This window comes from Neofelis nebulosa, chromosome 11, assembly GCF_028018385.1.
Source record: "Neofelis nebulosa isolate mNeoNeb1 chromosome 11, mNeoNeb1.pri, whole genome shotgun sequence".
Taxonomy (NCBI): domain Eukaryota; kingdom Metazoa; phylum Chordata; class Mammalia; order Carnivora; family Felidae; genus Neofelis; species Neofelis nebulosa.
This window is the reverse complement of record NC_080792.1, coordinates 18,188,141-18,205,587: the sequence shown is the minus strand read 5'-3', so window position 1 is coordinate 18,205,587 and position 17,447 is coordinate 18,188,141. Positions and strand designations below refer to the sequence as shown.

The 17,447-nt window shown below is 47.5% G+C and overlaps 1 protein-coding gene across 2 annotated transcripts in view; it reads right to left on the bottom strand.

The window, feature by feature from the left end:
* The window catches only part of ATP8B1 (ATPase phospholipid transporting 8B1), a 128,034-nt gene that overhangs the window by 46,872 nt on the left and 63,715 nt on the right, over positions 1–17,447 (bottom strand). For both annotated transcript variants that reach the window (XM_058691974.1, XM_058691975.1), the window contains exon 3: positions 176–273. In XM_058691974.1, the coding sequence (XP_058547957.1) occupies positions 176–273 (98 nt within the window). The remainder of the gene's footprint in view (positions 1–175; positions 274–17,447) is intronic.

Genomic DNA, 17,447 nt, shown 5'->3' with positions numbered 1-17,447 from the left:
CGTCACTCTGTGCTGACAGCTCGGAGCTTGGAGCCTGCTTCAGATTCTGTATCTCCCTCTCTCTGCCCCTCCCCTGCTTGCTCTCGATCTCGCTCTCCCTCCCACCCCCCACTCCCCAAAATAAATAACATTAACAAACACTTTTTTTAAATTTAGAAAGTTAATATCCACTTACCGCATATTTGCTCTCCTTAATACAAAAGAACTTTGTGTTCATAAATTGAGGCTGTTCATGGAAGCTTCGATCATTTGCCTTGACTTGCCATGTACAATCTTTTAAAAAGAAAGAGAAAAGTAGTCCATCAAGCATAAAATTAGCGTATTGTTGTGGGCTGAACCTTGAGCTTCCCAGGTTCATCTGGTAAAGTCCAAACTCCCCCTCCAGGCCTCAGAGTATGACTGTTTGGAAATAGGGTGATTGCAGATGTGATTGTGTTAAAGTGAGGTCATTAGAGTTGACCCCAACCCAATAAGGCGATGGCCTTCTTAAAAAAAAAAAAAAAAAAAAAAAGCGAATTTGCACACAGATATGCACAGTTGGGAGCTGGTGGGAAAACATGGCCACCTACAAGCCAAGGACAAAGGCCTGGAACAGACCCTTCCCTCACAGCCTCAGTAGGAACCAACTGTACCCACACCTTGACCTCAGATTTATAGTCTCCGAATCTGTGAGACAGTAAGGTTCTGCGGTTGAAGCTACCCAGCTTGTGCCACTGTGACGGCAGCCCTAAGCCAATGAACGGACATGCTGTGACTCATAGAATGTTCATGGAACATTGGAGTTCTACAAGAGTAATCCTCATTTAAACATGGCCCGAACAAAATCCCAGAGCCCCCGGAAGGTCACAGCTAAATTAAGTCAAATTATTTTTTCCAGACTCACGCACCTGGTTTATAAAATCGGTAACCGAGTATCGAGGGAATGAAAAAAATCAACGAAAAAGGACATCACCCAACTAATCCAACACTTTTGAGTCTTGCGCGCAGATTGGCATGTGCTGCTTTACCTCATGTGCTTCGTGTCACAGACACAGTACTGAGCAGACTCGGTCCATTCAATCGGCATGTCTAAATTCCAAGGCATCTGAGAAAGTCCATAGCATCTCTACTGCCGGGGGGAACATTCCTCACCCAACAGGTGTCTCATAAAACACTTCTCCCAATCCACCCCCCTCCCACCCCTCCCCACACTCTTTCTGACCTGATTCTTCTTGGGGGTAGTTTTCTCCACACTTACTGGCAGATGTTGTCTACTGGTTCAACAGGGCAATTCCCAACTCTGAGATCACGTCCTTCCTACTTCCCCGCCTACAGCCGACGACATTTCTAACATCTGTGCTTATCAGATGTGCTTATCTTTGCCCTCTTATTTTTCCGTATAGGTTTATCAGGTATGTATCCCCCAAAATAAGTTGCTCAGGCTGGTTTTGAGCTGTATCACTTGTATTCTTCTGTGAATTGCTTTTCCACTCGCAATACTATGTAACTTTCATCTACACTAATGTGGTGTAGTATAAAATATACTATTCATTGCCGCTGTTTTCTAGCATCACGCATATGCCAAAATTGATCAATTCTTCTGTTGGCGAATAGTTTGGGTGTTTCTAGCGTCTTGCTATTGTTATGAATCATTTTGCTATAATAATAAACATTCTCTGGAACTCATAAGATGTTTTTTTCCCCCAGGTATCTACTTAGGAGTGGGAAGTCTGGGTGATGACTTTCCTCTTTTACTTGCCCATAAACTTCCTGCACCCCTCCTCCTTCTCTTGACTGTCCCTTGAGAGGACAGGAGCCCGGTCTATGTTGAGGACCCCTTGGTGGGGGAGGGGGTGGCGGTGGGGAGAGAAGGAAGGAGAGGAGAGGCAGGTGGTGATGGTAGGACTTCAGCTACAACATTGGGGAACCAGTCGGGAATGCGTGAAGCAAGGCAGCATCCTCACACTGGCTCTAAGGAGCATGAACGTGAGGTTGGGGTCTTCTGACCGGAGACAGGGGACTCAAGCTACACCATGGTGACATCGCACCATCAGCCCACTGTGAAATTGCCGCTGCCTGTGGGACATAGAGATTCCAACAGAAGATCTGTTCCATCCCGAGATGGTCTCTCTGTTTATCTAACCTGCAGAAAGGAAAGCTGGCATGGTCCCCAGCAACTCTTCTCCGAGCCTGGGCCCCCACGGTAGCTTGCCCCTCTGTCTCCTTTTTAATGAGACTCCAAGTTTACGGGCCCCCTTGCTCCCCAAACCCAGCCCCTGGCTACCCTCTGCTGTCTCCATGGCGGTCTCCATGTTCCTCCCTCCACAGCCTCGGAACCAACACCCACCTCTCTGTCTCACGGTGGGACCAGTTTTGTGCTAGAGCTGGCTTTGACGTCGCTCAGTGGAGAGCCAACCCCGTGGCTCTCTTCCAGAATCAGCAGGAGATGGGCTCCTCCCTGGTTTGTGAAATATCCTGGGGTCCTTTGCGGTGGGGTTGCAGCTGCTGCTTCCTGGGCTGATCCAGACTTCTTTCTTTTTGTCCTTTCTAGTGGCTCCATAGCTGGCTGAAGACTCATTGGAGGTGGGTTTCTGAGTTGACCTGTCACCCCTATCTCATAGCATTGTCACCTACCCCGTGGTGATAGGAGCTCCTCCTACTGGGTTTGGTCCTCCCTTCTTTCCTTCCGAGCGTTAGCACTGGGCTGGGAGACCCCTTGGCTTCCAACCTGTCCACTTATGGAGGCTTCTCTGTGCAGAGCTGAAATAAGGGTCCCATTACTGCACGTTTAGCTGCTTGGGCAGCAGGTTCGCAGGTAGTCTCTGGGCCTGCAACCACCACACTGGCCAGCTCTCTGGGGACAGGCCAGGGCCTCCCATGACACGCTGGAAGTCCCCCCGGAGGATATGCTTGCAGACCTTCCGAATGAATAGGAAAGGCACAGCTCACAAGGTGAGGTCTAGTTTATCTCTGGCTCAAGTCCTTTTTATCTCAGTGGATCACCTGTTGATGGAGCCCAGCACCTCATGGAAATTTCAGCTCAAGGGACCTTTCTAACATAGAGATGATGAACCTGGCAGTCAGGCTACCTCCGCAGAGGAAACATATTTCCACCCACCTGGCTTGTCTTTGCCCATCTACTCCTGACTTCTTCAGTCCCATCATGCATAGGTCGGTGGCTAACACATGTTCAGTGCTTAGTGTGTGACAGGCATGGGGCCAAGTAGTCCGGCTACTCTGTCCACTTTGCTGTCCTGACTGGGCCTTCTCTTGTGACCTATGCTCCAAACCACCCTGAGAACTCTGCCCACGAGCTGACGTCAGATGGTTGCTTATGAGCATAGGGTTGACTTTTCCACCAGGAAAGGTGGAAGTCAAATATCAGGTTGTGCTTGGTTTCCTAACGGGAAGGCAGAGGCATAAGCATCCACTGCTATGAAGGCTCAAGACCGGATGCTATCAATCGCGAAGAAAAGTCGAGGAAGCACCTCTTTGGCATTAGGTTCTCCAGTGACTTGTGTTTGAACGTGCACGCTAGACGAACCCCGCCCCCCGACCGTGGGATACACATGTGTGGGTGAGCCCAGTTTTGATGAACCCCTCCTCCCCTGCAAACTGGTAAGGGAGGGAAATTAACAACTAACGGGACTCAACTAGTTTTGGAGACGGGAAGATATTAAAAAAATTTTCAAGTAAAGAATTCTAAAAGTATCCATCTTATATAATTATCACAATAAAGATAGACTTTTAAAAATAATGTGTTACATTTTTTCAAATGATTCACTTTCTAGACTTCTCCCTCATAGGAAGTACAGATAATTTTGCAAAAGGGACAAGCGTGGACTGCTGAAGAATGCAAATAATTAACCTTGTTACTTCTTTAAACACCGCAATACCATTACCGAAAACTCCTCTTGCATCATTTCGGCTGCCCTTCATCGGGCAATCATAATGATCGTGTCATTGCAAACGCAGAAGCTCCCAGCACCTCTGTAGCTAACGCGCAATTTTATGACATGGGACGATTAAACTGGAACTGGAAGACAACTCATAAGCTCTACTGCAATGTGCATTATCTACTATGAAATCAGAGCATTTCTTTTCCACTCAAATAGGACACCTAAATAAAAGTAGGTAAAATGGATATTTTATGGGATAATCCTGAATCTATTCTATGTCACGGAAATTTGAAAATGCATGTGCTTTTAGTGGTTGACTTTGGCTTGCTGATGACTTAAGACACACCTCCAGGCACCAGTGTTCCAGAACTTCACTGAGCCGCTGTTCTAAAATTCAGGAAGGCTGGGGCGCCTGGGTGGCGCAGTCGGTTAAGCGTCCGACTTCAGCCAGGTCACGATCTCGCGGTCCGTGAGTTCGAGCCCCGCGTCAGGCTCTGGGCCGATGGCTCGGAGCCTGGAGCCTGTTTCTGATTCTGTGTCTCCCTCTCTCTCTGCCCCTCCCCCGTTCATGCTCTGTCTCTCTCTGTCCCAAAAATAAATAAAAAAACGTTGAAAAAAAAATTTAAAAAAATAAAAATAAAAATAAAAAAATAAAAAAATAAATAAAAAAAAATAAAATTCAGGAAGGCTGAGAAAAAAACGTTGACAGGATTCCCCAAGAATCAAGAAAAGGCCAAGGGTAAGGGATAAAAATCGATCTCAGAAAAACTCAACAGGAAAGAATAAGCCGCCCTTGTAATGAGCTGGATTCTTTGGTCCCCCTCATGGCTCTTTTCCCCTCATCATTATACCCCCCCAGCTAGTGGCTCCTCTGTCTGTCCCAGCGCTACACCTCATCCCCAGCCATTTTGATGTGGATGCCTCTGACGCAAAGTAGCATTTGGCCTCAAGCAGGACCCGTGAAGGGTTTACTGGAAATGACCTCGGTTTCTTAATTTTATGCTTTTGATAACATCTTAGGGAGACCAGAGAAAGTAACCACGTTATCTTCATCTGCAACATACTGAGTTTAACCGCAGGAGTTTTCTAGTTAATTTTAGAAATCCGATTGTAGTCAAATAGTCAATAACCCCATTTCCAACAAGGTTTCTTGTCTGGCATAATTCAGACAAATCGGGGGGCAAATAAATTGATGCCTTCTCTTAATCCTCCCCTGAGTTTTATGCTAATTGCTTGAGGAATATTTCAAGCAGAGGCCATAAAAAAAGCAAAAGCTGTGTCTGTGGTCAAATACATTTGCAAAAGACAGCATAAAATACTGCATCCTTTATTTTTTTTCCCCTTTGGACATTCAACGGAGCCAGTAATATATTAAAGGCTCTAAGAAGGCATTTTTAAATTTTTATTTAATTCAGTCTTTTCAAAATCAATGTGACCACAGGCACATTTTGTTAAAATTACTGAACACCTACTAATATGGTTTGAGAAATGCTCTGCTAAAGCGCATACCTTTAGGAAGGGTAGCAAAATAACATTCGGAAATATTTGTCTTTTTGATCAAACATTAACTAATTACTCACTTGGAACGGAGAACTTTACAAAACATTTGGACCACAAGGCTAATTTACAGAAAAAGAATATATCTTGTACCATGGGGTGCCTGGGTGTCTCAGTCAGTTAACATCCAACTCTTGGTTTTGGCTCAGGTCATGACCTCACGGTTCATGAGTTCGAGTCCCATGTCAGGCTCTGCACTATGGTGCAGAGCCTGTTTGGAATTCTCTCTCCCTCCATCTCTCTGCTTCTCCCCTGCTCGTGCTAGCACTCTCTCGCTCTCTCTCAAAATAAAATAAAATATTTAAAAAATTTTAAAAATTACTTTAAAAAAGAAGATATCTTGTCCCATTTTCTAGAATGAAAATATTGACTAAGAAAAGAGAAGAAATAATAAATTTACAGGCAAAAAATGCACGTGTGTCCCCTTGGTAAAAAGCTAGGAAGATATCAACTAACAACGTTGTGTAAAGCCATCAATGCATGTGTCCAGAGATGCATTTAACATCAACCAGCTGTGGCTCAAAACCATCCCCGAATTTGGTAAATGTGTATTCAATACGTCTAAATGTTACTACATGATACTCAGAGTGTTCCTACGGTCACCAAAACCTTTGATTGCCATTTGGAAAAGGAAGTAAACTTCACCTGGCCCCGCATCCTTACTGCTGGTTCTGAATTCTTGCTTAGACACCAGTAACCAAATAGCTACATGGGTGGGTACGGACTGCAGTCAGCCAGCAGAGGAAAAAGATCAAAAGCTTAACATCAAAAAGAAAAAGCAACAAACAACAGAAGAGAAAATTGGGTAAAGGACATGAATAGACCTCTCCTACAAAGAGAAATTCAAATGGCTCTTCAATACGTGAAAAGCTACTCAAGTTCAGTAGAAAAGAAGCGTAATTCTTCAGGGAAGTACCAATTTTTTATCTCATAATGGCAAAATGTTGGCAAGAGTAAGGAATGTGAGGACACACTGGGTTGAAAAGAGAGTGGAGGGTCAGGCGCTCTTAGGTGGTCTCCGTGGACAGCGATTTGCCCATATCTACCAGATTTTAACACACACATGCACGGACTGAAGGAGCGATCCCACTTCTAGGAATCGATCCCCCACGTATATATTCACACATGGGAGAAATGATGCGGCTCAGTGTTCTTCAGTGCAGCCCTATTTATCAGAAAGATTAGAAACAGCCCAAATGTCACCACGAGCAGCCGGTTAAACATCGACATGACAAAAGTCTAAGCAGTCTGCAAAGAAGAAAGAAAGAAAGAAAGAAAGAAAGAAAGAAAGAAAGAAAGAAAGAAAGAAAGAAAGAAAGAAAAAGAAAAGAAAAGAAAAAAGAAAAGAATAAGGCGGCTTTCTATGGACTCAGAGGAAAGATCTCCAAATTACACTAAGCAACAAAAGCAGGGGGTGTGTACCATACTGTGCTTTCAGCCATGTGACACACAGAATTGACGCACAGTAGGGATGCACGCACGTACAGATTCTGGCACGCGTGTGTTTATGGATCTATGGGTATGCAAGGGCACGTGTCTGTAAGTCTTCTTTGCACTTACAAGTGTATGTATATTTCCAAGAGGACATTTGAGACACTGACAACATCAGCTTCTTTCTGGGAAATAAAACTGCATGGCTGAGGGACAGAGGAGGCACGGAAGGAGACTTCATTTTCACCACTGCCTTCAATAATTATCTCCAAATGCATGTACTACCTTTCAAAACAGTACGTTTGCAATTCAATTCCTTCCCTCTATAGGTTTACATATAAAGCCAGTGTGTATGTTGCTTGATTTCTTATGGTCATTATACCATTCTATTTACTATTTAAAAAAATATTTTTCTAAAAGGCAGTGGAATGGTGAGTAGGGATAAATCAAGAGGGAAGAATACAGGAAAGGATGGAAGTCTATGTGGTCATGGCTTCTGATGCCCAGCCAAGCCACAGGGCTTCAGGACGGCAATGCCACAGTCAGTTGTCGGTTTGCCCTCGTCACACTAGCAGCAGTGAGCGGGATGTATTTGAAGGGAACAAGTGTCAGGGCAGAAGACCACTGCAGTCATTGATGTGAGCCCAAGCCAGAACTAAGGGACTGGAAATAGCAGACAGAGTCAAGAACTTATAGGACAACTGTCTGAATGTGGGCAAGAAAGAATGAGAACTTGAAATGAGAAAAAGGTGACCTCAGGATCCCAGCCTGGGTGACTTGACGGACAGAGATGCCAAGAGCGAGCTAGAGAACACAAAGGTGGAAGTCTAGTTGGGAGGCTGGTGAACTGAAGAACCTCCAGGATGCATGGGGCGGGGGGGGGGATGGGGAAGGAAACCATCCAGGAGCCACAAAAACAGATCTGGACTCCAAGCTGAGGTTGAGGGCAGAGATACAGATTGGAAGGTACTGGATATGCAGATTCGGGTTGAAACCCTGAGCGTGAATGGATCACATCGGAAGTGAGTATGGAGGTGGTTTTAGGAGGGAGACTGAAGGAGCCAGGACAGAGAGGGTAATGACACAGGAAAAGCGGGGACACAGGAGGCCACCCCAGGGGAGGGGCGCAGAAGGATGCGTGAGTTTGCACAGCCTTGAGTTTCTCACATGGAGAGGAGGTGGCTCAAAGCGGGTGCCCTCAGGAGAGCACTGATGGTTTGAACAGCTCTTGTGAAGGCGAGAAAGGCATTAGCCATGGGCAGGCAAGAGTGAGGAGTCAAGAAATGATGTTTATCTGCTGGTTTGTATGTATTCATAGCATTCAGCTCTGTTGCTCCCTTACGCCACCCCATCTCCCCAAAAAAGAAAAGCAATGAGCTCAAACACCGAGAGAATGAAAGCAAAAGGCCAGATGCTGCGGCTTGTTTATGAGCGCACACACACGCGCACGCGCACACACACACACACACACACACACACACACAACTTTGCTCCTTGTTCTTGGCACTTGCTACATAAAGTGTGGACAAGTTGGACCCGGTTAGAAATGCAGAACCTCAGGCCACACACCCCAGACCCACGCACCAGAATGGCAATTTAACAAGATCCCAGATGGACTCCTATGCACTCAGCGGGATGAGTTTCTTTCAACTGGGAATCCCCGAGAGGGGCTTTTATCACATCCTGATGCCCAGGGCTCCAGCCCCAGGGATTTTTGCTTTAGTCCGGGCTGAGCCCAGAGAAGGTCCCAAGCGATCCTAATTTGCAAGCGAGGTTGCCATCCACTGCTCAGGAGCAGGGTTTTTTCTCAGTCTTTCTCCTTCTTCCCTCCCACCTGAGGGACACCAGTCCTCCCGACAGCCCTCCCTTGTCACGGAAGCAACATACCACAGGGTTTGAGCAAGACAGGACTTCAAATTTTCGACTGCCGTTTGAAATTAACTTTTGAAATTAACATCTCTCTCTCCCTCAGAGAATCTTTATTCTCGTGGTGCTTTCCCAACTTGATGCGCATACTAGTCGTCTTGTTAATAGACTCTGATTGGCTGGTCTGAGAGGAACCCAATGTTCTGCATTTAATTAGCACCCAGGCGAGGCTAGCTAATAGACCTCGCTCTCAGGAGCAGGTGCTCCAGGGGATGCGTCAGACTATTGTACCGATGTGATGTTGAACCCAGTGGGATTCGTTTTAAAATGAAATTCCAGGCACCTGTGGAGTTTAAACGCTCCACCCAAGATTCTGTTGCATCCGAGGGATTGAGACCCACCCCTCGACCACCACCGCCTTAGAGTGAGTGTCTTCCTAAGGTGACACTCCTATCATTAAAAATCTGCTTTAGAGACTCGGGTTTCAAACGGGCACTAAGAAAAACAACAGCCAAGTTGGTCTCCATGAGTAAGAGCTTCCTGGTCAAGGTTCGGTCGTAAATGACGTTACTCCCAAGCAAGTTCTATAAAATGAGATAGCACAGTCTCATCACTCCTTTCCCCATCACACGTCACTCGGCCAGGAACATCCCACACACCCTTCGTTTTATAAGCTGACAGTTGCTATGGTAACCATAAAGCTAAGGCGGTAGAAGGCAGGCCACAGCTTCTTAGGGACAAAAAAAGAAGTAGCCAGTGTGGAATTTCCCCATGGTCGAAAATTCACAATGCATCCACTTGAGTGGAGAACAGAGCTCTCCCCCCCCAGCATGTTTCATGGATCTTCTATGATTTACATATTTCAGTGGGCTAATCTGTTTTTTGATCCCAGGTGAAAATTAATTCATAGGTGCTCTAGAGAGCCACAGCCTTACTTCCAGATTCTTCTTGGAAGATAGCCCTTCTATCAGGGAGACGGTGTCTTTGTTTTGTCGACGCCACATCCGATCTGAAATCATACCAAGGACAACTTCTTTTCCTCTGTATGTCTTGATGTGCACGCAGTGATACCTTTAAAACTCAACAATTGAACTTGCCATCTTAATCGCCGATCATTTCGCCCCTGAGCGGAATGTTGAGCAGCATTCTGAGTTGGAAGAGAGTTTTAAAGAAATGCAATTCTGCGGTGCCTGGTTGGCTCAGTTGGTAGACATACAATACTTGATCTTGGGGCTGTGAGTTCAAGCCCCACATTGGGCCTAGAGCTGACTTCAAAGAAAAAGAGAAAGAGAGGCAGTTGTATATTTTCAAGCACAGAGAGCCACCCGACCCAGCCAGGAAGAAAGGTCTTTGGGACTGCCTGTAATGAACAGCTGGATGTGAATGAACCAGCTTCTCCCAGGCACACGCCTCAGAGGTGCCTAGAAGATGCTCTGGGAGCGGCTTAGCATTCCCTGCATGATGTTGTTCACAATGCTATTTTCGGCTTTAACCGAAAATCAAAGACAAATGACATTGGAGCCTCTGTTTGAATCGGCCCGAATTCCAAAGCGGTAGAATGAGGATTACTTCTAATACGCAGTAGTCCTGTGTCTTTGCTAACCTCAAGCATGAGAAGGTATGCAAACCAGGCAAGTGAACACCCCAGGAGCCCGGGGGGTGCTGGCGGCTGGCTGTGCTGGGTGGGAGTGTGCACGTGTGCTTGTGGAAGGGGTGAGGGGCATGTCCTCACTGGAGAGACTCTACAGCCATTACCTGCAGTCGCTCGGTCCCCTCCGTGCCACTTACATGGGCACAGCAAACTCCAGGAGTCAATTAACTACTCTCACTGGGATGGCAGTCTGGGAACCGAAGCTCAGTGATGTCTATCACCGCGCGGTTAAGGATTTGAAATGCTATCACTTCCCAGCAACAAGGCTGCTCCATTCTAAGTCATTTCTTACCACTTCATCAAATATTTTTAACTGCCAGGTACCCAGCAACACAAGCGGATGTCTCACCGATATCCCAAACCAGTGAGGCTCAAAACAACAGCTCTCTCTTTGACCTACGATGGGCCCTCCCCCTGCATCACTCATCCCTACAAACGGCTCTGTTATCCACCTTCACAGAAAGCACTTCCGAAGGCCATTGCAACAATATCTTCCAATCTGCAATGTAACCTTCTTAACACCTCATCAACAAACGGCATCTAATTTCCCTTCCCTTGAATCAGACCTAGACTCAGTGACTCTCTCGTAACCAAGAGGTGCTCAGCACAAGTGAGGCTGCCTGAATTCTGCAACCAGCTTCTGCTTTGATCTTGACCTTTCCGGATGCTCGTTCTTCAGGTGGCCCCCATCATGGGGCCCTCCATTGCAGCCCAGTGCCATAGAGATGCCCAAACCATGCAGAGATGCTCCCATCTACAGACCCGGCTGAGCCTTTGAGTTACCCAGCTCAGGTGTCAGACATGAGTGAAGAAGATTCCAAACAATTCTGGGCCCCAAATGATTCAAATCATGTCAGTTGTTCAAACCTTCACAGCTGAGGGCCCAGACATCCTAGAGCAGAAACAAACCACTCACCATGTCCTGTCTGAATTCCGGACTCACAGAATCTGTGAACATCATGATGAGGATTTTATGCCAGTAAGTTTGGAGTGGTTTTTCATGCAGCAGTAGATAACTTGGAATATCCCCTAGGGCACCTAAGCCAGAAGTTATTCCTCAGGCCTCCTTTTCTCTTGACCCTCAGATCTAATGGGACTTGTGAATGTCAAATCCTTAACATTTTCTTAATTTTATTGATTGAGTGATCGATTGGGAGTGAGCACATGTGTGTGAATGGGGGCAATGCAGAGAGAGAGGGAGAGAGAAAATCCCAAGTAGTGCTGACAGCACAGAGCCAGACATGGGGCTCAATCTCACCACCTGGGAGATAATGACCTGAGCCAAGATCAAGAGTTGGGCACTTAAGTGACTGAGCCACCCGCGTGCCCACAAATCCCTAACATTCATCATGATCTGTCTCCTTCTCTCTATCACGGCCATCTTGGTTTAGGTCCTCACCAGTTTTTCTTGGACTATTGTCTACTCCCTTCTCCCTGCTCTTGCCAACATGGGATTTCTAAAATAAATCCATGTACCCACTCTATTTATTGGGTGACTATTATGTGCTTTGCATGGAATAAACATGCAAATTGTCATGAAGTCAACAGTCTAGTGGGAGAGAGTCACACGGTCATTCAAGGACATAATCATAAGTGCCCTCACGGGTATGAAGGAAAGCACAAGGGGCTCATACTACAGGGGGTCTGCTCCAGGCTGGGGCTCAGAGAAGGCTTCTCTAAGGAAGTGAGACAACACCGAGAGCCGAAGGGGGAGGAGTCGTCAGCCACATGGAAGGAGCTGGCATCAGATCCCACGTGCAGTGAAGTCTTTGTCCCCCATGAAGGCCAGACTGGGAGGAGCAAGCATGACTATGGAGAAGCTGCGGTGGGAGGCGGCTACTGCACATCTAGCCATGTTATTTTCAGCATGTCCAAACTCCAGCATGGCCCATCATCTAGGTTCCAAAACTGACTCTCTGTTCCCTGAATGCTCAGCTCCTTGGAGCCTCCCTTCAAGGTGACTCAGCCTGGAACACCACGCTCCTGACACCACTGGGGTTGATTTACCTCTCATACTTCCTGTGGACTCAGCTCAGGCATTGTCACCTCCAGGAAGCCTTCCCTGACCAGGGAAGGCCGCTGAAGTGCTCACCTGGTTCCCTAGTCATACCTGTGAAGCTCTCGACATGTTCAATCACAAATGCCCACTGAGCCTCTCCAACGCACCAGGCACGGAGCCCAGTGCCCTGACCCCAACGGGGCACAAGACAGATTAGCCCCCGGGCCCTGTAGCACTTACAGCTTAGCTGGAAGATGGGCAATAGACAACGAGTCACTCAGCTTTTGATTTTTTTTTGGTGGGCAGGGTGTCTACAAACTGTACCTTTTCTTCCAAGTTTTAATTTAAATTCTAGTTCATTAACATGTAGTGTAATACTGGTTTCAGGCGTAGAATTTAGTGATTCATCACTTACATGCAACACCCAGTGCTTGTCCCAGCAACTGCCCTCCTGAATGCCCATCACCCATTTAGCCCATCCCCCCACCCTCTTCCCCTGATCAATCCTCCATTTGTTCTCTATCATAGTCACTCAATTTTTAAATTTTTTTTAATGTTTATTTATTTTTGAGAGAGAGAGAGAGAGACAGAGTGTGAGTGGGGGAGGAGCAGAGAGAAAGGGAGGGAGACACAGAATCTGAAACAGGCTCCAGGCTCTGAGTTGTCAGCACAGAGCCTGACGCGGGGCTTGAACTCGGGACCAGCGAGATCATGACCTAGGCCCAAGTCAGACCCTTAAGTGACTGAGCCACCCAGGCGCCCTAGTCACTCAGTTTTTAAGTCTCACCGGGAGAGGTGCTGAAAAGCTGGTGGGGAAGCCCACAGTGACCTCCTCTTGTCATAACCACCTTGTTCCCCAGGCTTTTAGTTCCTCTGCGTGTGGTAGGCGTACCGCCTTCCTCCTGCCGTGGAGCCTCTGTATGTGGTGCCCTACTCAGGACCGTCCTGCCTCCCCTCTCCCTTCCCCTGATGAGCTCCTCCTCATCTCTCACTTGGCAGGCCAGGCAACCTTTTTCACAAGGAAGCAGGGCAGGCTCCTGTGTCCCAGCCCTTGGAGCAGAACCACAGGTCCATCCATCAGGAGAGCAAGTCATTGCATGAGTGAGGCTCTTTCTGCAAGGTTTAGCTTTGTCCCTGCAGCTGTACGTGTGCAGGGGTTAACTTTCCCACAGTTTTCTGCCTTCTCTGTTTCGAGAGACTTGCGCCTTGACCTCCTGCAGGTAGACTGCCCTACTTCAGCCCAGACCCACAGCTTCACCTGAGAAACCGCTGGGGCCCAGGAGAGCAGACGTGGGAGTGGCATGAGAGTCCACAGGTCCGCGAACAAAAAGACTAGAGAAGGCTGTGTTCGTGGGAAAGGCTTAGAAGATGGCAGAGGCAGGGGTGACTGACCCTAAATCACCCCAAATTTCCTCAATATGCGGGCAAATTCACTGGTGGGAAAATGAACTGTTCTTTATCCCAGCCACCTCTCCAACCATTCATCATCCTTGGGTGTGGGGACAGAAGGAGCTGTTTAAAAGAAGGAGTCCACAGCTTTAACCTTGGGGGTCCAGGAGAATCTGAGTGCCCCAAAAGAAAGTAGAGGGGTCGAGAAGAAGGTTCGATGATGGACAGATGAGAGGAGATGATAGGGCAGGGTAGACACTTTCACTTTGATATGGAAGACATTAAGGGAGGAACTGGCCAGAGGGGGTAGTGGAGAACAAGAGCTACTATTTATTGAGCATTTACTGTGTGCCTGAAGCTGTGCTAAATCCTTTACATTTGTTTTCTGATTTTTTTTAACTGTTTTTTAATCTTTATTTATTCTTTGAGAGAGAGCGCGTGCGCGCACAAGCAGGGGAGGGGCAGAGGGAGGGAGACACAGAATCTGAAGCAGGCTCCAGGTTCTGAGCTGTCAGCACAGAGCCCGACGCGGGGCTCGAACCCACGAACCGGGAGATCATGACCTGAGCTGAAGTCGGACGCTCAACCGACTGAGCCACCCACGTGCCCCATTTTATTTTCTGATTTAATCTTCACAACTACATTATGCCCATTTCATGGATGGAGACACTGAGGCACAGAGAGAAGTCCTTTCCTCAAGGTCACACAGCTAGAAAGCGGTCCAGCGTCCTCCCTCTTCCTCACCACGCACCTTGCCTCTCAGAGTGACGCAGAGATGTGGTAGGTGAGCAGGTTAAAGGGAGTTAGCTTGCTCAAGGAAGCCTTGTAGATAGAGAATGGAGTACGAAGGAGGGTTGTGAACATTCTGCAAAAGGATCAAGAAAACAGGAGGGGTGCTGGGCAAAGGGTGTTGTCTCCTGCCAAGGTCAGCACTCTCCAAGGAGAGACTGTTACAAAGGTCAAGCACTTTGGGGAAAACAGGTTGATGGCCTACAGAAAGCTCACTGGCCTTGGCACTGGGGTTCTTGGTGACTTTTAAGACAGCATTACGCGGAGGGCAGAGGGCAGCCCATGGACGGGAGGAATCCAGGGGCCCAAGAGGATGCAGTACGAGAGAAATGGGTTTCCAGAAGCTTGGCCAAGAGAACAGGAGACAGGACACCAACTGTGGCAGAAGGCGGGATTCAGGCAAGAATTTGTGGTAGGACAGGGAAGCTGTGAGCACATCCGTGATTTGTGAGCCAGCAGAGCAGGAAGATGGGAGAGGTCAGAAAGCAGTGCTCCCAGGGAGGCAGGAGACAGCCTTCTCATTCATCCCCAGGCTCAGAAGAAAGGGCCAGTCTGCACTGATCCAGTGCTATCCCGAGCATTTATTTATTCCCAAGGGCTTCATCTCTAAGCTGGTTCCTGGCCGGCACAGAATTGAGTTGACCTAGCGGACACCAGGATGGATGGGACGGTTTAAAAAAAAAAAAAAAGGCAAATTAAAAAACTCCACAGCATTCTAGAGTCAAGGGATTTTAGGAACCTGTGGCTGAATAAAATTAAACTGGCTTATTATTATTTTTTAATCTTTATTTACTTTGAGAGAGAGAGAGAGAGACAGAGTATGTCCAAGTGCACGAGCCGGGGGAGGGGCAGAGGGAGGGAGAGAGAATCCCAAGCAGGCTCCATGCTGTCCGCACAGAGCCTGATGCGGGGCTCGGTCCCATGAACCGTGACCTGAGCCAAGAGTTGGACACTGAACTGAGTGAGCCACCGAGGCGCCCGTGAACTGGTTTCTTTCGTGCCTGAATTTCTTGGATCCTTTTCAGCTAATGGACAACCTTAAACTCCAAGAAGAGGTTAAAGAATTCGGAGCTTCCGGTCTCAGGGGCTAGAGAATCTTTGTGCCCTTGGAGCATCTGCAAAAGAAGGGTTTCCCAGGATGCACACTGGGAAATACTGCTCCAGTGTGCTCATCAGGAAATGAGGGTTCATCCCGTAGCATGGGAAACATTCCCACTTATTCTTCCCAATCCTTGCTCAAAGTAAACTCAGGGTAAAATTACTCCAGTAAAATCGGCGGGTTTATCTCTTCCTCTGTGGCGCATTCTAACAGCGTGTTTACTTACCCTTGTTCTGGAGCCTCACAGCTCACAACAAACGTCCTTCAACTGAAAAGCATTCATAATGGAGCTCTCAGAACGCTTGCTTAACTCAGCTGGGCTAGGGCATCTTTAAAAAACCAACTTTCTGCCCTAAGAGGATGCTGTTGAAGAGATGAACGTGATTCATGCACTTCCAGGCCCTGTTCTGCTACAGAGCGCACTGGCCTCTGGTGTTCCTCAGCCTGACAGGACGTCACAGAGTGACTCACGCTCTGGTTTCTAAAGAATTAATTCCTTGAAGAAAACTATCCTTCATGGAAAATGCCAAGACAGACAGAGGGTCATTTAAAGAGGAGCGACGCTGACCTTAACTGGGAAAATGACCGAAAATATGAAAAACAATTAAGAAGGGAGAAGGAGGGGTGCAGAGGGAAAAGGAAAGGATGGAAGGAGGGAGGAGGGGAGGAAGCAGACCTATTGGGGGGCGTGCAGGGCAGGAGAAGGAATACAGGAGAGAGGTCTGGCACTTACTGAATGTCTTCTGTGCTTTGGGGAAGGGCAGGTAGAGGTGTGTTTCTAAAAGTCACAAGCAAGGTTGTTTGACAGGAGTTTTACGAAATGAGAACGAGCAGGGGCACCTGGCTGGCTCTGTCCATAGAGCGTGCAACTCTTGATCGTGGAGCTGTGAGTTCGAGCCCCACATTGGATGTAGAGATTACGTAAAAATAAAATCTTCAAAAAGAAAAGAAAAGAAAGGAAAAGAAATGAGACCCACCAGATTCCCCGAGAAATATAAGCCACCACTGGAAGAGACCATGAAGAGCCAAGATCAAGCCTGGCCTCCCTGGCGACCTGCATTCCGACAGTAGAAATCTACAAGAGGGATGACCTACAGACTGAACGATCAGGAAAGGGCCCTGAGAACCTGGATGTGAAGGTAGAGTTGGAAAAAAACCAGAGGTGAGAGTTCCCACCGAGTACGTGCTTCTCTGACATTTCTGCAGGCACCCAACCCCGGTCCTTTGTTACGTCCCGGACCACACAGCTGATAGCGTGGCACCAAGCACCAACAGCAAAGTTCACCTTGAACCCCACGGAGCCGGTTCTCTGCCAGCTCATCAGATATCCACATCTGATAGCGATTCCAAGACTGTGACAGGCAACTTAGAAGTTCAGCGGGGTAAAGAATGAGGAAGAAACACCATATTCATGACGTGAGGCAGTCAGCTAGAACTCCCTGCTAATTTGTCAGGCTCCTTCAGCTTTATCCCCATTCGAACATCCAGTCTGGACCTGTTATACAGAGGCCACATTTCCTGTTCAGATTGGCAGTGATTCCATTTTAATTTAGCTCAGCTACCGTGATTTTCATACCTTCTGCTTCAAGGCAGAAAAGCGCTTAAGCTTAACATTCGACAGCTTAAAATGATAGCCGGAAATCTACAGTAAGTTCTGATCGTTCTAAATGTTTGATGCAGAAAACTAAGGACGGCAAACAGTATACATAGATCAATGGCCTGCCCGGTTTTGGGGCCCAGGTTAGGACGGGACCCATTTGGACTTATGTTCTCCCCCATGGAGATCCT